At 39.7% G+C, this 24,269-nt stretch overlaps 1 protein-coding gene across 2 annotated transcripts in view; it reads left to right on the forward strand.

Annotated features, from left to right (window-relative positions):
* Positions 1-24,269, forward strand: part of rab28 (RAB28, member RAS oncogene family) — a 34,645-nt gene that overhangs the window by 4,617 nt on the left and 5,759 nt on the right. For both annotated transcript variants that reach the window (XM_061726187.1, XM_061726188.1), the window contains exons 2-4: positions 2,098-2,194; positions 5,244-5,332; positions 7,074-7,203. In XM_061726187.1, the coding sequence (XP_061582171.1) occupies positions 2,098-2,194; positions 5,244-5,332; positions 7,074-7,203 (316 nt within the window). The remainder of the gene's footprint in view (positions 1-2,097; positions 2,195-5,243; positions 5,333-7,073; positions 7,204-24,269) is intronic.

Consider the following 24,269-nt stretch of genomic DNA (forward strand, 5'->3'; position numbering starts at 1 on the left):
TTCAGAAGTATAGGGAGATGTGGTAAGGCTTTTCCACCTGAGTGAGATGTTTTTAAAATCGCACATTCAGCCAGGCTCTTAAGACGCTGGGCTGAACTTACACACTGCTCTATTTTTCTACCTTAACTAAAAGGCTCATAAGTTTTATAGGTTATACGTTTTTTGTTTTTTTTTCATCAGTATTTGCTGTTCTGGTCCTCAGTGGGTAAAAAGGAGCTTTAACAGCCGGCCCTGTACATTAATAGATTCTGTATCCTACTCTAACTCCCAATCAGACATTTATACCTGTTTGAATTATTTAAGAACAATAAGGCAGTTTTAATGTGGAGCTGAAAAAATATTCTGCCTCATATGTGGTAGATCCGTTGATGATAGTCACTGTTATATTTTTCCCCTCTCTTCAAGTTTCTTGTTTCCCATTTCCCGGCACTGGTATCATTGGTGACCCTGTGTTCCCTGCTGAAGTGTCAGGATTACGGCAGCTATTACATTTGCTGGTTAGTTCCAGTTGTACGATGGAAAAAAGAACTATGTTGAGGGAGATGAGCCAAGCCACTGCGATGCCAAGACAAATGACCAGTGAGGCCAACGTGAGCATGTGGAATGCATTTTTGCTGTCCAAGCCTGTTATTCTTGTGTTGTCAGTGATTGTTTGGGCTACTTAAATGGCTGATTTTCTCCTTGTTGCATCAGTCACCTTTAGTATTTTTTCAGTCACTCTTGAGGCGGTGACATGCTCGGCAGGCTAAGATGAAAAAAGAAAGTCTCTAGATTTGTGTATCTTTAAAGAATTAGGTGGATAAACTTTGTTCTGTGCCTCCAAGGAAATATTATTCAAGACAGCTATATATATTGCAGTCAGAAAAACAAGATAGACAAAAAAATAAGACTCCATACAAGCTGTGGCATGAAAAATTAGCATGTTGAAAAAAACAAAGTAGCTTTTGTTTACATCTAAACGGTATGGGAAAACCATGATTATATGGGTCTGCTTTATTTACATAAAATAACATTACATCTTGCTCCTGAGTAATTTGAGGGAGGTCCTGTCATATTTGAAGCACAGTTTGACTAAACCAAAACCCTTTGAGAATCAATGGAGGCAGATTGACACAGGCTCAGTTGAAAGCTTTGTAGACAGAAAGATAGAATTAAGTTTTAAATCCCTAAACCAGCAGTGATCACATTAAATTGCATTAACTGCCACACAGGAACACTGAGGGATTCCCAGTGCTTCACTTCTCTGTTGTGTTTACGTAAGCACGCTACTCTAAAGATAATTAATAGACATTTGGCACTTCATTTTTTTTCTCATCCTCATCTATCATAATGAATTAAAGTTGGCATGGCAAGTCTGTACTATGAATTCCCACGAATTTCAGGAGGGACCCAAACATGCTTCTTTTTTTCTTTTTCTTCTCAAATACTACTGTGACAGTGATGGAAGTTTTATAATTTGTGGCAATTATTAGGTCTGCAGCCTGGAGACATGACACACACTCTGACACCTGTTTTTGTAATTCATGTCGATTTTTACTGTCACTCTTGTAGCCGAGTTGTGAGAGGACAGAGGAGGCAGACAATTACATCAGCGATAATTCTAGTTAGTCCATTTTTGAACATCCTGGAGCTGATACTCAAGGTTACATTTTCAATTAAGTATAGCTGCATAAAATTATAGAAAATTATAGGATAGCAATGTTGTCATAAGTTAAATGATACCCTTGTATCATTAGAAATATTTTAAAATAGAATAATATAAAAAGCTTTGTCTGGTATTTTGTCACCGTGAATTGAATCAAAGTTTTTCTTTCTGCTCACTGCCAAAATATCTCCTTTTCAGTATTTTATTTATTTATTCATTTAAAAAAATGTTCTTGTTTTTTTTTTTTTTTCGGGAAGAAGTTTTGCAACCGTAGTCATGTTGTAATGTTGAGATATTATACTAGAGAAAGAATTTGCCCAGAATGAATGCATCTCTGCTATAATAAAATCACTTTTTTTTTTTTTCTTAAACTGCACATATTTAGTCCCATTGATAGCTGCAGAGGTGTCTGGCAGTCATTTTCCACATCTCTCCTTTTGTCTCTGTTTCAGACATCACTCGCCACCAGGTTTGCACAGGAGTCTTTTGGGAAGCAGTACAAACAAACTATTGGGCTGGATTTCTTTCTGAAGAGAATAAGCCTTCCAGGTGAGACACCTTTGTAGTCTTTAGGGAGCATTTGCTTGCTCTGAGACGCAGCACAGGCGTGTGCTGGACAAGGATATCAACAAACTGCAGACTTGTGATTTTAGTAAAACACTGAGGATATACATTTGCAGAAATAATATGTGGACTGACCAGCTTAACCGTTAGTAGTTGTCCGTACCTCAGCTATAAGATTATTGGTTTTGTATTTTTTTAACATCACGAAAATATTAAAGAAAATGTATTTTTAAATCTAACAAAGAGGCCAGTTGTTCGCTGTTGCTCGCTGTCTTATTTTAATTTCTCATGTTTTCTTGTCCTGCCATTTCCAGGCAGAGTTTATCCTTCAGAAGCTGAATGTGTCTTTTCTGGTAGCTCCTCATTGTAGAGTGTCTGCCACTTCTCAGGCTTATTCAGTCTGAAAGGTCTTCTCTCCAGAGCAAACAGTGGACTTTTTTGGAGTCCACAAGGCCAACGGTCAGGTTTTACCCCAATGGGCAAGCCTGACTCATAATTCTGCAGAGACAGTTCTGAGTAAATACGTGAACATTTCATAAACATATTGCTGATCCATATAATCAGCTGATCTTTGCTCTGCATCATATAAAACATTGATGCCTTTTTTTATTTTAAAATCTTTAAAATGAATGTTGATCATCCTATGTTATATTTAGACAAAGGCACTCCATTTTAACTTCCTACCATGTGAAATGGGGATTTTCAGCATTTTAAATGGTATTTCTCAAACTCTGCCAAATCCTAAGCTCCAGAAATCTGCAAAGTGGCTCCATTCTTTCATTACTAATAAAACAACATTAAGCAAGGGCAAATTAAGTGCTAAAAGTAAAAGTTATGCTGATTTGTGAGTTGGCTGAGGGTTTCTATTTTGATTTTGTGTCAGTTTCAGCTTATAAGGCTTAGGAGAACTAAACCCCCAAAAATGTTGTGGTGAAGTCAGAATGAAAAGAGCCAACCATAAGCACAGGCTAGACTCAACTTCTTAATGCAAACCTGAACAAATGTATTTAATCGCGTGACCTGTCTTTCCAGAAACTTTCTGTCCTGAAATAATTGTGATCTTTTCAGCGTTGAAGTGTAAACTTTGTTTAAATATAGAGTACATATGTCTTTATCAGTGGAGCAGCAACAAAGCTGGATTCAACACCTGAGTTGTTAAATGGCCCATTTTCTGGGGAATTGGGTGTTGATGAGCTGATGAAGAGGAGGCTTGCTGTGCGAGCTGGGTGGTCTTAAACTTGGTTGGGACCCCCACCCTAGCTAGTATTGCAGGGGTTGTGTAGGTCTCAGTGGTGCTGTAAGGGTCTTCTGCAGCAGGGGGGAGAGTAGCTTATAGTCAGCGCTGGCCTCTCTCACCATGAAGGCCCAGCTTGTCAAACTTAATGTACATTTTCCAACGCAGGCAGAGGTGAGGCGAGGCCGACTGGCACACAACAGCCTCCTCTGTGTGTGCTTTTTATAACAATACCTCTTCCAGATGTCCCTGCCAAACCAATGTGGTACAGGCAGTAGAGGGGATTGACTTGAAGTGAAATTTACTTGATAAATTCTGTCAAACGCTAACTCTGACTGTAGCTCATGGTCTGCATCAACATCCCATCACTTTAAGAGGACAACAGTATTATCAACATGCTGTCATAGTTTACGTTTTTTGATTGGATAAAATCAGTTTAATATTTTGCTATTTTTTTTTGTGTACAATTGCTGTTTGTTCTTCTTGCAATGTATAAGCAGAAATATGCCAACTCAGATGAGTAAGCACACATCTTTCTAACGCAAATAAAGGCAATGACTGAACACAGTGGATGGGTGGGGATGACTCTTTATGATACTAAGGAGCCGTTATTTATTGCCGTCCTCATTGTAACTCTACATTGGTAGTGTATAGTCTAGATGTAGTGACTGTGAACTTCAGGGTTTCCTTTTCTCGCTTCAAAAAAAGGACTTATGAAGGGGTTGAGTCGTCCAGCCGTGTCCAGAGTGAACGCTATGCTCCCGATTGCTGCTGCAACCCAGCGCAGGGCCTTCATCACACCAATATAAACTCCTCGCTGTCTGGTCCTTCCTCCTCTCTCTCTCTTTTTTTTTTATTGATTTTTTTTTTTAACCACCCTTTTCACTTTCCAAAGGAAGAAAATATTTATTTGGATTTGGTTTGCGTGCCCGTCTTTTTCTCCCTCCCCCAATCCATCCCTTCTCTCTTTTTCCACAGGCAGAAGGACAACAGTCTTCTTTTTCTCTTATTTTGCGTTTAATTATTGCTATTTTCTTTAACAGCACATAATTCTCCTCACTTTCCCTTCTTGGCAGGACATGGCACAATGCAAACAGCTCTTCCCAGGCTAATAAGAAGTAATTTTCTTACAGCCAATGTATTGAGAATGTTTAAATTAGAGGGTAAGCGTACCTTTTCATCCCCCCTCCATCTTTCGGCTGGATATTCTTGGATGTGAGCTATAGGTGATCTGCCAATTCAAGAGGCCTTAGTATGAAATATTAATCACTGATTTATTATTTCCATTATATGTATCAACACTGTTGACTTTTATTGTAGAAATCATTCACCTAAAATATAGGCTCCAGTTTCACCCAACCCATTATTTCCACATGATTTTGAGCTCTGTGAACACAAACAAAAAACATCCGGAATGGAAACCCACAAATTGCAGCCTTATCACTATTTAAAATCTTTTTCATTATTCTGATCTGGGAGGCAAAAACCTTTCAGACAATGGAACGTGTATCTCTAAAATCTAAAACATATATGGCACTTTTAGTGTATTACACACACACACACACACACACACACACACACACACACACACACACACACACACACACACACACACACACACACACGTATACGGTATATATATATATATATATATATATATATATATATATATATATATATATATATGTATGTGTGTGTGTGTGTATATATGTATGTATGCAGACATGTAAAAAATATATATAATACATTCATTTTTATTACTTTTCTAATATCAGACACATCTGTCTCTTTTCATTGCAGGTAATCTGAATGTGACTCTGCAGGTGTGGGACATTGGAGGCCAAACATTAGGGGGTAAAATGCTGGATAAATACGTTTATGGAGCTCATGTAAGGACACACACATACACACAACTTCATAATCAACAGTCATTTATTGCTACTTTTTTATTCTCCTTAGCAAAAAAATACAGATCAGAGTACAAAGTTTTCATTTTCAGTTCTCTAATTACATACTTTGACATTTCTGTTCAAGCTTATTAATACATCCTCTGCAGCCTCTGACTTGCTCTTGCTGTGACCAAATCATGACAAACTGTGTTGTAGATTCACTTTGAGAGTCACAGGCCAGCTGCAGTTAAAAAATAATGAGATCTGTATCGGTGAACTCGAACGGTGCATGTCAAACTGATCAAATTCTTTGTTTTTAGTACTCAGCGGAACGGAAAAAAAGGCTGAGTTATTTGTCCACGTGCTCTAAATTTGGCCATTATAAAACCTAATGTATTGATCAAAATGCCAGCTAGGCCTTCTGAAAACATTGTAAATTAGGTTAGTGTGTTTGAGGTGGTTTTAGTGGCGGCAGCATTTTTAACCGTGTTCCTAATAATACGTGCCTGTCATCTGGTGTGAAAGGGACTACTTAAAATGTAAAACACGTCTCTTACTGCAGCAGATGATCTAATATATGGACCTGAGCAGCATAAACTGTTATGGTATGCCAGCTGTATGAATATGGTTTTTGTTATTTATTAATAGAAGCTCAGTGAATTGTTATTTTTATATATATATATTTTTCTCTCTTTGAGGCTCTTTTTATTTTCATGAACCTTATTGACCTGGTGAAAGAAGCACTTTTCTTTGGACTTTTTCCAAAGCCTGTTCTAAACTGTGTGCCAGTACTGTGTAGTGTAATTATTAATATATGTTACCATGCCTTTGCTTTATATCTTGCCAAATCATTGCAAATTAAGACAATTTGCTTCAGCCGTTTTGTCACCACCGTTGCATAAAACTTTAACACCTATTGTTTGGCACTGTGCGCCCCGTAATCAATCATGGCAGTTCAGAGAGGCTCAGAGTAATTGTCAAAGGTGTAAGCTGTCGTCACCGGCCTTGCGTGTTGTAGCAGTGCGTGTCTCTCGAACAAAAAGCAACAGACACCCTTTGAGTCGTGTTGCATCATGCAGTAAAAGCAGAAACATTTACTTTGGCTGCCGTTCATTTCCAGCCCTTTAGAAAAAGTAAAAGTTGGAACACAGAGTGTAGATAGCTGAGCTATGTGTTTGTTATTTTTTTTGCTTCATACAGCTCTTGTATCTGTTTACTTTTTGATTCATTTACGTGTTCACATAAACAACTCATTCGGCCCCGACTGTTTGCTCAAACATGGCTCTGGTATTGTTGCATGACTGTTTCTGCCTTGTTAAGGATTACTGAGGGAGGAGAAAAACGGCCTCTATAAGCAGACAGCCTTCATTCATTAGCTCCGACACTAGATAACCAAACATGACCCCTGTTCTGCAGTGAATCTGGAGTATGCATACGACACCAGGATTTATTTATTTCATTTGAAAAGGGATCGACATGAATGCGCACAGTTTTGCAAAAATCATAATAATACTAAACCTACAACGTTTATTTGGGGGAGTGTCTGTTCCTCCATCAATGTGAGGCTTTTGCTGGTTGTAGAAGAGAAGCAGTGCCACCTGCTGTTCTTTTCTCACTAAATATTACTAATTAATCCGAGTGAATATGAGGCAAGAAATATGTTGTTTGCACATCCTTCGTCTCCCAGAGAACAAATATTTGTGGTCCGATAACATTAACATCATTTTTTTCCCCACTACAGGGCGTTCTACTAGTGTATGATATCACAAACTACCAGAGCTTTGAGAATTTGGAGGATTGGTTCGGCATGGTCAAGAAAGCTAATGAGGAATCTGATACTCAGCCTGTTGTCTTCTTGGTAGGCAACAAAAGTGAGTATTAAATGCACATTTATGTCCATTAATTCTTCCCTTTTTTAAATGTTATACTTAATTTTCAAATAAGTTGCTGTGATTAAATTAGATCATAATTAGTTTTCTGTTGGACTGAGTAGTTCTGGGTGAATTTTTATTCTAGTGCATGTTTCATTTTGAGTGTGTGTGGAGGAGTGAGTGCTTGATGGTTGCAGCAGACATGTTTGTTAGAGCACCAGATAACTGATCGGTGTGATAAGGCTGGCTTTAGAGCGATGGGAATGCTGATGTTCGTGAACTCTTAGGAGTTACTGACGATGATTTAATATCCCTGGGCCATGAGACCCATGTTACTTCTTATCTATCCTTTACCTCCCAGTTATTACCCCCCCACCCAAACCAAACCTGAGCCTGCTCTACTGTCCTACGTAGCTGGTTAAGGTGAAGAACTCGATATTAACCAGACAGCTCTCTCACTATCAGCCTGCACCCATCCCCCAAATCTCCAAAATAAAGAGCAATGATGATGACTCTTTTTAAACATCCTCCTGACAGATGTGGAGTCAAGGCTACCACTGTGTTATTGTAAAGTAAGGCATCAGTGTGTGTAATGGTGACTGTCCACCTTTCTGAGCAGTGATGAATGGTTCGCAGAAGGGTGTCTGCACACAGGAAGCTCCCACAAATGTTCCTCAACAGAGACCATAGGTCATGTTTTAATTCGCCTGTCTCTAGCAGATTTTCTTGTCTTCATATTTGTTGCATCTTCTAATGCCCTGGCTTAAACAGCAGGCGCCTCTGTATTTAGGCTGGGTTTTGGGTATATGGGTTAAGATGGGTACTGTAATATTAAAATAGGGTCTTACTGTCAGGCCTCCCTCCTCCAAATTAAAAGTAACTCTCACACTAATGCCTCCACTGTTGAGCGTGGCCCGTGTGTGTTTTTTTCGGTTCCGACAGCCTGAAACAAGAAAAACAAAATCCCACACATATCACACCTCTAGGAGCAATCAGTTACCTTGGAAGAGTTTATGAATCCCTGAACCTGTCCATGGACTGCATTTTTCCTGGTGCTTGAAGCCATAGACCACATATTATATGGCTCAGTCCAAAACCTCTCTTGCTTGAATGGGCAGCCATTAAAAAAATAACATACCTTTTATCATTAAATGCACAGTAAAAACAAAAAAAAATCCTAACACTTCTAGAGTTTAGAGTTAGAATCACTCCCTTTGTTCATGAGAATAAGATATTATCAGTTACAAGTCTGGGTTTGTAGCTTCAGTCTTATGTCCAAATGTGGTTATGTTTCGCTCTGAAATGACTAAGATGACAAATACCAAAATCAAAGCTTTCAACGACAGTTCACAAACCAAAGAGTGACTGCATGTCGGCTACGTGCATCTTTTATGTATAGTTTCTTCTGCCATGTCTGCAAGTTTGTAGATGCACTGAAAGAATCTTATCCAAAACCCAAATGGCGGCCCAGTCTTGATAAACCATTTACACTTTTCCTTTTATTAACAACAACCTGCTCCTCCTTCTGATTCTTCTTCTGATTCTCCTCTTCTTCTGAATGCTGCTATTGCCATATTCCTTGTGCTAAACTATAACGATAACTTTAATAATAACCCCAAATTATGTCTTTGTAGTCTTTCCTGATATGGTGCAACAATATATCCTTTGGAAATCCAAAACCTTTGTGTCTGTTCTCCTGGAAGTATTTCTTTGACATAGGATCAGTTTGAAGGTGTTCCATCCACAACCCATCATCGCACTCAAGCAATTGACTAAGGGTGCAAATATGGAGGATTGCTGACCTCCATTGATAGAAGTGTATGAACATCTGCACATGAAAACTGTCTTCGCCCTGGGTTATTTTTGAGGCAAGAGTCTGCATGTGCTTGATGAGCATAGGCTCACTGGCCCCTTTATTAGGTACACCTGTCCAACTGCGCGTTAACACAAATTTCTAATCAGCCAATGACATCGCAGCAGCTCGATGCATTTACGCATGTAGACGTGGTCACAACCATCTGCTGCAGTTCATACCGAGCATCAGAATGGAGAAGAAAGGTGATTTAAGTGACTTTGAACGTGACATGGTTGTTGGTGTCAGACGGGCTGGTGCGAAAAAGAGAAAATATCCAGGGAGCAGCAGTTCTGTGGGTGCAAATGCCTTGTTGATGTCTGGGGTCAGAGGAGAATGGTTCGAGCTGATAGAAAGGCAACAGTAACTCAAATAACCACTCGTAACAACCGAGGTCTGCAGAAGAGCATCTCTGAACGAACGTACAACACGTCAAACCTTGAGAGGGATGGGCTTCAGCAGCAGAAAACCACACCGTGAGTTCACTACTCCAGAGTCACCAGATCTCAATCCAATAGAGCACCTTATGGATGTGGTGGAACGGGAAATTTGCATCATGGTTGTGCAGCTGACAAATCTGCAGCAACTGCGTGATGCTATCATGTCAATATGGACCAAACTCTGAGGAATATTTCCAGTAGCTTGAATCTATGACGGAAAGGATTAAGGCAGTTCTGAAGGCAAAAAGGGGTCCAACCCTAATAAAGTGGCCGGTGAATGTATTTTAGACTGAAAGTGTTTGCAAGGATTGCTTTTTTAATAGTGACCACATCAGTAAATTTATTTTGTGCAATGTTGTAGTACACTTTGAAGAATTATTAGTTTTTTTCCTGCAATTAGATAAATAGATAGATATACTTTATTTATCTCAAGTTGGGAAATCGTAGTGTAGCGGCAGCATTACACACAGTGAAGGTGTACAATATATAGGATAAGAATAAGTAACTATAAGAACAGACTGTACAAAATGTACAAAATAAAATATCAAGATAAAATAAAATAAGGTAGCAAGTGGTAATAACAAAGTGTTGTACAAAGAGTATATACAGTAAATGGCAGTGTGTATAGGAAATAAAGTGCACAGTGACTGTAAGTTATGAGCTGAGATTTTTTTTTTCCTTTTAGCTGTTATTGTGCAGTTTGATGGCATGTGGCAGGAAAGATTTCCCGTATCTGTCCCTTCGACAGCGGATCTGTAGCAGCCTGTGGGAGAAGGTGTTCCGCTGTCTGTCCACTGTGTGATGGAGAGGGTGCTGATCATTGTCCATGATGGATAACAGTTTATTCAGTGTCCTCCTCCCCAGCATAGTTTCAAAAGACTCAAGTCCGAGTCCAAGTAGAGCCAGAGCACCTAAGATACACAAGCACTTTTCAAGAATACTTGCATGTATGCGTCAGTTTTTAATGCACTTTATCCCCACATGGGATTTTGATAATGCAATGTGTTTCATTTTATAGATGACCAAACATCTGCACAGTGAAAACCTCACCTGTACCTTGCGACTTTTTGAGCATCCGTTTGAGAGTGGAAACTCAGATTTAGATCCACAGCGCTGAGTATATAGATATAAATCCTTGCACCAATTCAATTGAATTCAATTCAATTCAAGTCAATTCAACAGTACCTACATTTTCTTTTTTGCATTTTCCTCTCAGTACTCATTTTTTCTGTCAAGTATTTAAGCTTTTCTTCCCTCAAACTAAAATACTCAGCATACACTGTGCAAATGCGCAGCATTCTTTTGCGAGCAGAGTTTAGATTTCAAATCGTTCCCATGATGTTGGACTGAGAGAGGCAATGTTTGTGACACCCAAAATAGAAGTACAGATATAACAAGGAGCTTACAAAAACACTTTAAATTTATGTCTGTGTGAGGGCTTTACTTTGGGGAGATAGCAGAGTTTCACCATTCTGGCATTTTTTTAGCATGTCCAGTGAGTTAAACCAGTTGCATCAAAAACACTTTTATGTATATGGTTGATAGTTTTCTTGTGTTTTTCAGTCTTTTAAAAGACCAGTTTTATTACGTGCTGTGAAATAATGTTTTTAAAATATGGGGGGAGAATAACAATTAATTTGAATTATTAGTAAAAAACACTAAGTACTATAATTGTAATTGTAATATTTACTATTGCTTCATTTCTAGTGGATGTTGTTAACATTGCAGGAACGATAGTGGCAAACGATACAGTTCAGATCACGTTCAGAGTGATTTGATAACCCATAAAAACACTGGAAGCCAAACAAAATACGGGAACGCTTCCTCTCCTTCATGGTGCTGAACGATGAATAGTTTTTATCATCACTCATAATCTTTATAGAAAAAAAAAACTTCATGAGGAAATTATTAATCTTGTGTTTATTGCTTCTGACTACCTCTCTTTTAAGTCAGACAATTGATGGTATAAGAAAACATTTTCCTCTGAAATCACAAAGGTTTAGCTTGAGCATACCATTTATTACCACTTACTGCTTATTACTTATTCATTTAGCATTATTACATTTGACAAGTGTCAAGGTACTTGCAACATAGTAAAACGTAAGATTTTAAAATGTCTCAAGATCATTTTAGTTATCGGTATAGTTGTTTTTTGGTGTGGACAGTCCTTTATGAACACTGTCTTTCTTACCCAGTGAAAGGTAATTGTACCAGTGGCCTGGAAGGTTAATTCCTGTTTCATTCACGATGTTGCCTCTTCTCCCCCGACCTTGGCCTGACTGGGCACCTGTGACATGCCACCACTTGAGAACAGACTTTGCTTTCTTTGGCTAAGCATGGCAGGTTGGGGTTAAGTGTACCTGTTGGGCATTTGTTAAGGTGTTACCCACAACATGCCCAGAGCCTTGTGTTAAATTCTGGCATCACTTGTAACAATTCAGAGATGCAGCCAGTGAAATGTTGTACTGAGAACATAGGTGTGCGCACATAATTATGCATTTAGTTGCAGACAGATACCTTCTCGAATACATACATAGAAACATGCATTCAGGTAAAATGACACACTAGGGAGGTTTCTGGGAATGTGTGGGTAATGGAAAAATGCTAAGCTTTGCTTACAGTGAGCTTCATGTAATACGATATGGGACACAGGATCCTCTCTTGGGAGATTTGGCTGATTATACAGTAAACCCATCTACCACGAGTGTTTTCTTTTTTGTGTGGAGTAGTAAGTGTGGCATGTTTTGAAAAGGCTTCAAATGATAAATTCTGCTGTACTTTGCTTTATCTGTATTTTGACTCTATGATTACTGGTCTTTTAAACCAAATATTGTCTGAATTCACTGATATAAAAATTATGTCGAACTAAAACTAACTCAAAATCATATTTTGCACGTGTTCTAGTGTTGTGACTTGCACACGTCATTGAATGGGATTGTAACTTTTGAATATCAGTCATATTTTTATATATTTGGTTTAAGTCATACAGTATATTATACCAATTTGTTGTCATTGACTGCCATTTGCAGGACCCCTGTTCACTCCCCACCCGTCGTCCTTTCCATTGTCAGTGCTCTTTCCCTCCAGAACTATGGCACATCCATCACTGGCTTCTACAGCCCTTATTTGGGTGACTTAAATGGGTTCAGTTCTCTTAACCCCTCCTCATCACTCATGGGTTTTTGCTCAGTGGTGTTATCACTGTTCACTGTGATCCACTCAGGCCTGCCATGGGAAACGTTCTTCTCGGCACTGAGATAAGGAGAGAATTTGTACACTCAGATATGGCTTACCTGACTTTTTCTCTGCTCTTTCCTTCTTTCGTTCTCCCCCAAGCCCCTATCTCTGGCCATCTTTCAAACATACTTGTGCATTCATTTCCATCACTATGCAAACACAGACTCTTTCAGTCTTAAACTCACACCTACTCCTTATGCTTATCTCTCACACGTGTAGGTTAATACCCCTACTCTCGCTTACTTGCTTACAGTTATGTCTTTTCATTGGCTCTGTCTCTCTGTTGTGTCAAACAACATGCGTGTGTTTGCTTTCTGTACGCTATGGTAGATCTCACAGCATACCATTACCCGTGGCACTTCTCTCTCCCCAGATTTCTAACCAGTCATGTGAAAGTTCAAGTGAAACATGGATATCCCCTAACTCTAGAGTTCCCAAGAAACATGTCCTTGCCCGACAACATTGTTGGTCTTGAGTTGTTTGCCCTCTTGGCTCAGCCTTGGGTGGAGCTGAAGTCTCCCCCTCCCTAGCTCTCTCAACCCTGTCACCTCTCTGCCCCTGTAAAGCTGCCACAGTTCCTGTCTGTTCAGTGTAGGTCTGCACATTTCTTAATAGAGAGATGCTCAGAAGTCCAGAAGTGCAGAGGAGCTCAATGCGCTTCTGTTTTTGGTTTAGCTCAAAAATGTTTTTCCTGGCTCAACCCACTCGTACTTAGGTCCTCTTACAACAAACTAAAAGGTCCTAATTGCCCCCAAGGGAAAGGTTTAGCCACAATAGACATGTGGTGGGACAAAAGCCCAGTACTCTTACCCGGCACCTTCACCCCTCCCCAGATAGGAGGGATGAACACGTCAGCAGTGTCTGTTTTGCACTGTGGGTAGAGAGACCGCAGGTTCAACGCTGTAAAACATTATATATACAGTATATAGACCCACTAAGGCACAGTGTATGGTTGGATTGATCCCTGGAATGTTTACAGTTTACAGCAAATCCAATCTTTCCTGTTTCTCTTCACATTTTATTTAAGGTAAAAGCTCAGACTAGATGTGTGTATCGAATGGTCTCAGTAACCACACTGTAGCCTGCTATCCGTCTGTAAGTCTGGAAAAGATGGGAAATGGAGATTCAGGTTACAACTTACAGACAGATGAGTAAAGAATTACAGCAGTATTACACTGCGGTTGATAAGTCACTGTAAAATCAGAGCTGTAGGGATGCACACTCCCTATTGATAAAGATATTGTTTTTATTTATCTATTTATTTTGTTAATCTACTCTGGTGGCATCAGTCATACAGAGCAAAGCCAGCCGGGCAGTTCTTGTAAAATGAATCAAATACTAAGATTTAATTGTAACAACTTATGACCCAGTTGTGGTCTCTGCACTCATCTTTCTTGATTCTCATGCCTGTCGAAACATGGAAAGTCCTCATTCATTTTAGCCATCCATAAAGCAAATATTGTTGCACATGCAGTAGATGATCAGTCTTCGAATGCCTTCTTGTGTGGTAAGTCATGGGCCATTTGAGTTTCACAGCACAGCTTAGCCACCTGACCGGGGTGCAGCCTGGAACCCTCATTACACTCAGGCTATACTTTATTTCTTCACTGCTCCACAACATTGATATGGAGGAATTCCTGGAAGGGGCCTTGCTGACACAGGACTGAGTAAATAACTTATTGATGTGGATGTGGCATATATTAAAAATATATGTGAATTTTCACTCAGTCTTTTTTGCCATATGTATTTTTTTTGGGTTGAAATATCACATCACATCTTTGCACCCTTATTCCGCTTCAAGTTTTAACTCGGAAGATGTTTGTTCAGGCGATTGTGAGTAGAACTGTTTCCATGTTATAGTTCACTGATTTGGCTTATGTGGCTAGTGTATGCAGGCCAGTTTGACACATCTTTCTGCATATGACCTTATAATTATAAATAGATTTATAGTGATACGGCTCATACAGTTGAGAAGGCTCCCCTATGCTCTGTTTAATTATTATAGTTACGCTGCCGGCTCACAGAGGCAAGTATTACTGCGCTCCCATAAAAGTCCACTTAGTTTAACAGCAACAGGAGAGCCAGGAAGACATGACCAGTGAAACCCTGGGCAGCGTCTTGTGCGGCCGGCTCAGGACCGGGCCTTTTGTTCACTTTTCATGATTCCTGTGAGCCCGTTAACCCAGCCTGCCGGGCCCTCGGCCCCGTGTTTTACTATACCAGTGACAGCCCAGCACTCCAGCTCGCTCCCTGTCTGCAGAGCTACTGCTGGACACTCTCTTTTTTACATTCCTCCACTGGCGAGGAAGACCACATAGTTTTACTGGCTGCTGTGGAGTATCCGATTATGTTTTAAAGTGTGAATGCATGTGTGTATTTGACTGTGTCTGCACGTGTGTTTGTGTCTGCACATCGTTTCACAAGGAACGATCAAATGACAAGATGAGCTGTGATCAATGAGCTGTCGACAGAACACTTCTGACCTAGTGGAAAGCGAGTCCCCTGACGGTCCAGGCCCTGTTCAGGCCACCGGGGCAGGGGCGCCGCTGCACAAAGAGTGCTCTGTCTCTGTCAGTAACCCCCCGAGGACTACTGCACGGGCCCCGCTCACCTCGACAACACCCGGCTAACTAACAGCACTTCATCTGTCTGTACTCACTCAGAAAAATCCAGATAATATTATCAACTTACCCTTAAACTTTCATGTATTATCATTATTTCTGATATTTTTCTTTTACAAGTTTACATTAAGATGTATTGTGTCTGAAGTCAGTGATAAACTGTTAGGATATAACACAGTCACACTTCTTTGGAATTATGCTGAATATATTTTGAGAAATGTTAAATTCAAAACATATTGCACTGAATTAAATATTTCACTGTTGGCAAAATACATTTTGCAAACCAATAACTGTTCTAAGAGGAATAGTAATTATTAGCTGTCTTATTTTGCATGATCAGCATCCACTACAAGCTAAGAATAATCACGCTCTTCGTATTTCAAAAGCTACAGTTATTAAGAGCTCACTTGGAGTCATGTAAACCAGTTAGACTTATACATTTAAAAGGTACACATAAAATCTGCTGGCCATTTTGTTTTATTAGCCACTTGTGCTGTGAAAGTTAAATCAATGTCAAATTCAATCAGACACTACACAGAGTGATTTATAGTTTCACCGACTTTTTTAACTGGCATGCATTTCTTTGTGACTTTTACCAGAAAATGTATGGAAAAATAAAATGCCACTTGCATTTAATTGTACCTGCTTGCTACTATACTTTTAGAAAAATAATCTACAGCTTATCCAGATTCCTGTAGTTTTATACGAAGGTAGACGTTTAAGAGTGTTGGTTTGCATCCACTGAGGTCATTTGTCTACCTTTTGTGCGTATGAGCGACATGTTACACAGTGATTGGGACTGAATGCTTTATTGTAGTAAAGTTACCATGAGTATTCTGTAACCACTTAGGGCCTGATTTACTAAAGGTTTGCATGCGTAAAAACCTGTGCAAACTTGACAGCACCCGCAAACCAAAGTGCAAGCTGATCTACTAACGGCGTGCAAAGACGACTGCGTCTCTGAAATCCGCAGAATAGCGCACGCTATTCATTTAGTACTTTTGCCCTGATGAATAATCAATATGGGGCGTAACCGCCAGAGAGCGCTAAATACTGGGAGGGGAAAATGCAAATAGGTTAATTTACCACACGCAATGAGATTTACCAAGCCTGAAAGTAATTGCGCGTATTGTGATTGCGTCGTATTTAATACGTTCGAAAGGAAGGTGCTAATCTGCTGCTGCTGTTATTGTGGCAAGGAGGCGACATCCAAAATCAAAGAATACGCAGAGAGAGAGTCTTTATTCTGCTGCATGCTATTTTAAAAATGGTTGCACAAGTTTTATTAAAGGCCACTTTTTCTTTAGTTCTTCGCCTTATATCTTTGCCACCTTCTCTTATTGTGCCCCCCTCCACTCGGCCACAAGCAGGCCAAGCCTTTGTGCCAAAACTTTGTATTTTATTGATTATTTATCTTATTGAACGTGAAATCATCCTTCGTAAATTACATTTAATTAAAACCCGTGCTTATTAATCACAAAACACAGGTTAAACATCATGACCAAATCTGCTCCGACCCGCTGTGTCTGTGATCAGCGCAGAGACTGCAGCTTCGCCTGAATTATGGGGTTCTGCGTTAAATCGACGGCGTAGGGTCGCGGTGCGGTGTGCGTCGCCACGTAGCCTACGCCGTCGGTTCTGCGTTAGTGTAACGCGGAACCATAAATCAGCCTTTAGTGTGCGCTCTGTGCGCTGTTCTGAACACTTCTCTTCTCTTCTTTCGGCCATTTGATGTTCCCGTCTGTCACACATTTACTATCAGTGTTTGCTATATAATATATAATATTTGCAATATACTGTGGACATCTGAATAAAAACTTAACTCATAAATAGATTGAATCAAAGCGCTCTCCAGCTCTGTGTCTGATGTCTTTTTCTCCTCAGATCATGCCGAGCACCGCGGGGTCGGGTAAACCCGACCAATTAAATATTAAAATCAAATTCAGTCCTGTGGCCCGTTTTTCTATTTCGTATTTTTGATCTGTGCCTAAAATTGAAATATGAAAAACCAGCCGTTTTTCCGTTTTTTGTGTTATAATAAAAAACTAATAACAACATAACCAGTCACTTTTTCATGTTTTGGTTTTTGATTGGCAATTGAAAATGGAAAGAACGAATGATACACGGATTCATCCAGACTCTACATGGCGCAAAGTTTGCGCTCGCAAACCGTAAGACGCGCAACACCTCATTTAAATACTGCAGTTTGCACCTGTTATCAATTGCGCAGGCACGCAATCTTAGTTGATCACCCGCAAACCACACAACAACAGCGCAAACTTTTTCAGTGCACACACAATTTAGTACTCTTTATTTAGGATCTTAGTAAATCGGGCCCTTAGTGCATTACATTGCTGTGCCTTGCTTGTGGGCAATGCTCCAATATGGCAGCTGGCCTTTGTGATTGTTTTTGGGAAGGAATCGATATATCATACAGCATTGCGTTGATGAGATCAAAGTTAAAAATAGAAAATAAATGTAACATGTTTTAATCCCTTTAGAGTATGTTAGGAATACAGTAGACTTCAAACATACTGTGTTTTACAATATGGTCTGGGATAATGATCACAAGATTAAATCATTTTGCAAATGTCTGGAAGAAGTTTGCCCAGAATATTTTTTATGAATAACAAAACTTATTCAGCTGACACAGTTTGGGCAGATATGACCAGCAAACATGATTTTAAATGTTTGATTTAGTGACAAACTGAACATGCAATCACAGAAAATGAAAGTGTCCCACCATGTGTACATACGTACAGGTAATTCTTAGGAACATTATATTATCAGCAAAATCGTGTAAGCTGATGAGAGTTGCTGCCTCATTCTCTTTCCCGTTCAGCTGTAAGCTGCCTTGAACTGACTTTTTAATGATATCAAAACAAAATCAGTCAACGTGATAGATGGGTATGGAGCCTCATCTACCATCTATGATATGTTGTAAATGGCATGCATCATTTCAGCAATATATTGTTTGCATCATGTCCACTCTATTGTTTGCTTTACTCAAGCACCCTAGAGGAATATTTCTTATTGTGAGAATGCATCTTCAGAGAGGAATCTGTTTGCTGTGAACTGCAGAAGAAAATCCAGACCCAAGTCTCCAGAGATTCTTAACACATCCTCTGATGTTCATGAGTGAAAATGGCTACACAGGAACAGAACTGCTATTTTACCATTTAAACATTAAAGCAAACGTTAAGTCTCACTGTATGTTGTTAAATGTCATGGCTGCAGAATAGTTGTGGGATGTTTTTAAACTTTGTGGTATATGGTGATTTGAATGAAGACTTGACCAGACAGTGATGTTTAAGTCATTCTGTTAGAAGCTGGATTGTAGTTGATTTTTTTTCTAACCCTCACTGTACAAGATAGATGGATTTACTGTAGTCATTTGGTGAAAGTGAGTCAAAACTGCGTAACAGGGTCTTTAAAACACGGTATGAGGTAATGTTGGAAGTGATAGGTTCTCCCCTGGGGTTGATTAGGCTCAACCCTGTAACTTTCACTTAATGGGATATGACCCCTCAGAGCTCCAAGTTTCTTACTGCACACACACAATTGACTATTACTACCACACAAAAACACAGACACACACAGAGTTCACACATTCCACCCACAGACCTCACACTCCCCAACACTCAAACTGCTATTCAGTTTAAAAGTAGTCTGCCAGCAATTAACTGTGTTATGTCAAGCTTATTCTCTGGCTGTTGTTCCTGGATAAACTGTTCCAAGTGGTGCCTAGCAGCTGACTGAGCAGAACAGTAAGTAGGTGTCTCTGTTATCAAAGCACATTTTTAAAATGTCCACTGAGTCAGTTCAGTGTAGGATTTCCGCTTGGCTAGTCTATGTAGACTCATTAGCCTATTGTTTTGCCGTGGCAGCACGTGTCGTGAACTCCTACAATCGTATCTCCCATTATGAATGATCAGTGTCCATTTATGGCTTGTCACTGGATTAATGAGTCTATGAGGCTATTTACAGCTGGTTATAGTGTCTTGTGTGATCCGATCACAAAAAACAGGTTTCACATACTTTAATAAATACCTGAAGATATGTCTTCCATTTTCTACAAGAAATAGCCAAGGTGACTAGATTAGTTTGTGTCCTCTTCCTTAATATTCTGCTCTTAGCTTGTAATCACTATTTGGTTATCAGTGCCACCTTCAAAGAAGGTTATGCAAGTTGATTATTCTCTCAAAATCATTTTGAAATGTCATAGTTTACAATTTTGTATTGTATATTGATCAAGCACTACAATAGTCTTTTTAATTTGAGCGTGACTCAAAGATTCTCTGCCCTTGTTAGATTATGCAACCTAGAATCTCTGGACCATTTTAGCTAGGAAAGCTTAGCTTATGCTAACCTATGATAATTAAAGTTGCTTTACATTAATACCTGTCAGATCTGTCCAAATATACTCATTTTGAATGGTGCTTTCAAAATGACATCTGAAACCTTCTATTATTTCAGTATTTCACTCTTTTATATTTTGTGAATTATGTTTCGTGCTCTGCCAGCACCGTTTACGGTGTGGATGGGGAGCTGTTGACCTTGACTGGGGGCATCGTCGGACGGTGGAAGGAATATTTTGAGGATTTCCTCAACCCGACTGACATGCCTTCCATTGAGGAAGCAGAGAGTGGGGACTCGGGGACGTCCTCATCCATCACCCAAGCCGAGGTCACTGAGGTGGTTCGTAAGCTCCTCGGTGGCACCGGGCGTGGATGAGATTCGCCCTGAGTACCTCAAGTCTCTGGATGTCGTTGGGCTGTCTTGGTTGACACGCCTCTGCGACATTGCATGGAGGAAGGGGACAGTACCGCTGGAGTGGCAAACCGGGGTGGTGGTCCCTCTGTTTAAAAAGGGGGACCGGAGAGTGTGTTCCAACTACAGGGGGATCACACTTCTCAGCCTCCCGGGAAAGTCTACGCCAGGGTACTGGAGAGGAGAATACTGCCGATAGTTGAACCTCGGATTCAAGAGGAACAATGCGGTTTTCGTCCCGGTCGCGGAACACTGGACCAGCTCTATACCCTCCGCAGGGTGCTCGAGGGTTCATGGGGATTTGCCCAACCAGTCCACATGTGCTTTGTCGATCTGGAGAAGGCATTTGTCCCTCCAGCACCTCCAAGACCAAGGCCATGGTTCTCCACCGGGAAAAGGTGGCGTGCCTTCTCCGGGTGGGTGGAGAAGTCCTGCCTCAGGTGGAGGAGTTCAAGTATCTCGGGGTCTTGTTCACGAGTGAGGGAACGATGGAGCGTGAGATTGACAGACGGATTGGTGCAGCGGCCTCAGTTATGCGGTCGGTGTACCTGACCGTCGTGGTGAAGAGGGAGCTGAGTCGAAAAGCGAAGCTCTCGATTTAACGGTCAATCTACGCACCTACCCCCACATATGGTCATGAACTTTGGGTAGTGACCGAAAGGACAAGATCGCGGATACAAGCGGCCGAGATGAGTTTCCTCCGCAGGGTGGCTGGACGCTCCCTTAGAGATATGGTGAGGAGTTTGGTCACCCGGGAGGAGCTCGGAGTCGAGCCGCTGCTCCTTCACATTGAGAGGAGTCAGCTGAGGTGGCTTGGGCATCTGTACCGGATCCTCCTGGACGCCTCCCTAGGGAGGTGTTCCAGGCATGTCCCTCCGGGAGGAGACCCCGGGGAAGACCCAGGACACGCTGGAGAGAATATGTCTCTCGGCTGGCCTGGGAACGCCTCGGACTCCCCTGGAAGAGCTGGAGGAAGTGTCTGGGGTGAAGGAAATCTGGGCATCCCTGCTGAGAATGCTGCCCCCGCGACCCGGGAACGGATAAGCGGAAGAAAATGGATGGATGGATGGATGTTTCGTGAGAAAAGAAAAACAAAATTCACAAATCGGCATTTACTGCAAAACACATTTTCACTATATTTTATATCTCATGATTTATATGAGAGTTTAAGCACCTGCACAATAGGGAACTGAGTTTGACCGAGTTTCCATTTATGATTCAAATCTATAAGTCAAATTTAAATCTTATTTAGGAGATGATGTTAATATATAGGTGAATATTGGTCACAATCAAAATAATGTGTAGAAATCTGGTTAATGTGTTCGATGGTATTCAAGCAAGGACATGCAGGTTTCTGAAAATCAGGATATATGCATAGCCCAAAAACCTGATTACAGCCAGATAATAATTAAGGCACCAAGGCCAATACATTTAAATTCAGTCTCTAGTTAGCTAGCCTAATAATGATGAATTTGCTCATTAATGGCTTTTCAGTTGTGCAATATTAATGACTGACAGTTAATAATAATGGTTTCAGAAGGAGTAAGGTGTTTGTTTGAAAGTATACTCTAGGCAGGTCCATTCAAACAGAATCAAACCTTCTTAATCATTTCAGGTTTTTTAGTGACATAAAGTCTCTCTGGTTTCAGGATAATCAGATCTGCCATTGAAAAGATTCTTTCCATGAAGGAGCTGCACTGATATCCACGCACATCCATATTTTCTTCTTATTTGGTTGTGCTCCCATTTAATAGGTCACTACAATAACAAACCAATTATTTATGGTAAAAGCCTAATTCATCCACCAGATATTAATCTCTAACTGTTGTCCAGTAATTCAGCCTAATGACAAGCAGACCTTTAAAATAAACACTGATGGTGACCAGAGTGAGGGAGGGCCATTTCTCTTGACGAGTGATGATCCTCTCTACTATCTTTTTGCGCTCAGAGGTCTAAACAGTTTATTTCATATTGCAGTCACTTCCTAGGGGTTGTTAAGCTGATGTACAGTTTGACAGAAACAGAGTGAAACCAGATCATTGGAGGAAGATGGTTCTGACCTGATAAGTGGAGATGGGTACATTAGGAAGAAAAATGGAGGAAAACACTAAAACTGGGGGATTAGTCTTATATCCAGTTTACACAGACAGCTGCCACATGTTAAAGTTTCCTTTTGTTTAAGATGTAGACCCACCTATAGTATAATTCTGTGACTAAACAAGACTATCCTCAGTGACTAACTGAAGATAGTCCTGTTTTCTTTCAAATAAACATTTTATTGACAAAGTGATCTCAATAGTCAGTAGTGCATTAACTAGATGTCTGTGGCTTTCAAACATATGTCATATTTAAATTGACCCTATTGTCACAGCATTTTAAAGAAATTCAAATGTACTCTTTTAAAATTCAGGAAAACTTTATAATTGAACATCACGAATAATGTCAAAATTAATCTACAGCATTTCTGGTGCTTGTTTAGTTGAAATTCATTCCACATTTTTATCCAGTAAACTTGAAAACCTTTTAACAGTGAAAATTCAACTATTTGACAAATTTAGATGTACCGTAAGACTTTTGCAAAGGATAATGGGACACAGATTCAAAGTACAACAAAGTACATAATCTTACTCGAGGCGTTGTGCAGTAAGGGACATATTTTATTTCAGATGTTTGTGAGTTGTTGATGCCATCAAATAGGAAGTTTTGTAAACGTGTAAATTTAAAAAAAATCCTTTTACACTTTTATATCTTTATATTTCAATAAAGTTATGCATTATCATTTTATTACCCCATAATTATCTATTTTAAAACAGTACTTTATAATAGCAGGATGTTTAAGATTTCATAATTTCACAATGATCATCCTTTTGCTAATGTATATATCCACCACCTAGACAGATGGATTCAAAAATCTTACCCACTTTCACACCTTTTTTTTTTACAAGACAATACAGTTTCCCCTTCTGCTCTCGAGGTGTGATGATAATATTGGTTAATCCGACTGTGAGACATGATTGATAACCTCTCCCAAGTGTGCAGGATCCAAAGGATTAGCAGTGTTTACTTTTAGTAGCATGCTGGGTACCTCTGCTGTTAATGACTGGAATTAATAACCTGCTGACGCCTGTGTGGCAGCTATGTTTACGTACAGGAACAGACATGACAGTCTGCCCAGGACACTGACTAGTTATGAAAGTGTCTGCTGTTACCCAGAGAGGTTTGTGTTTATATGTTACTTGGGATGATTGTAATATTCAAGTAGGTCTAAAATCATTCTCTGTAGGCCTGTGTTGAAAAAAATCGATTTCCCAATTCTAAATCGATTCTCATATTAATTCCTAAAAATCGATTCATATGTCTAAAGATTGATTTTTTTTTCTTTTATTTATTTATGTATTTTTTTTTTCATCATTACATTACAACTTTTGGTTATTTTTTTGTTTATCCCCAAAAAAGGAATGTTTTGTTGGACACGCGAATAACTGGTGCCATGTTTTTGCCTTTAAATATGTTTAAAGGTATGAAAACATTAAAGTTTTCAGTTATAATTGCATAAATTGTCTATATTTCATTACTTTAAATACTGTCTTGGGGTTACATTTGCAAAAAATGCTAAAAACCAAATGCTCAAAAATTAAAAACCAAAATAGACCAAAAATGGAACAAATAAAAACGGAATATGGGAAAAAATAAAACCGATTTCATCCTCTGTTTGCTGCCCTGGATCTGTTTGGTAATTCTAACCCACGATGTTTCTGAAAGCAGTTCTATCAGCATTCTGGGAGCTGATTGGTCCTTACAGCATCATTAGCTGCCAATACTTGCTGTTTAATCTCAATATAATACTAGTAGTAATATTTTGCATAACTACAGTCATATAATTCATGCAACAGCTCAAAAAACTGTTTTAATAACACTAACCCAAATCAAAATCAGAATCGAATCAAATCTTGATAATCGATTCTGAATCTTAAGAATCGGAATCGAATCGATTCTTGACATTTGAATCGATCCCCAGCCCTAATTCTCTCTGTGTGTGTGTGTGTGTGTGTGTGTGTGTGTTTTTTTTTGCCCCATGGGCATTTAGCACTTTGGGTCACATGTCATTTAAGTGATATGTTGATAATGTAGTAATATTGCAGTGTT

The sequence above is a fragment of the Cololabis saira genome, chromosome 7 (genome assembly GCF_033807715.1).
Source record: "Cololabis saira isolate AMF1-May2022 chromosome 7, fColSai1.1, whole genome shotgun sequence".
Taxonomy (NCBI): domain Eukaryota; kingdom Metazoa; phylum Chordata; class Actinopteri; order Beloniformes; family Belonidae; genus Cololabis; species Cololabis saira.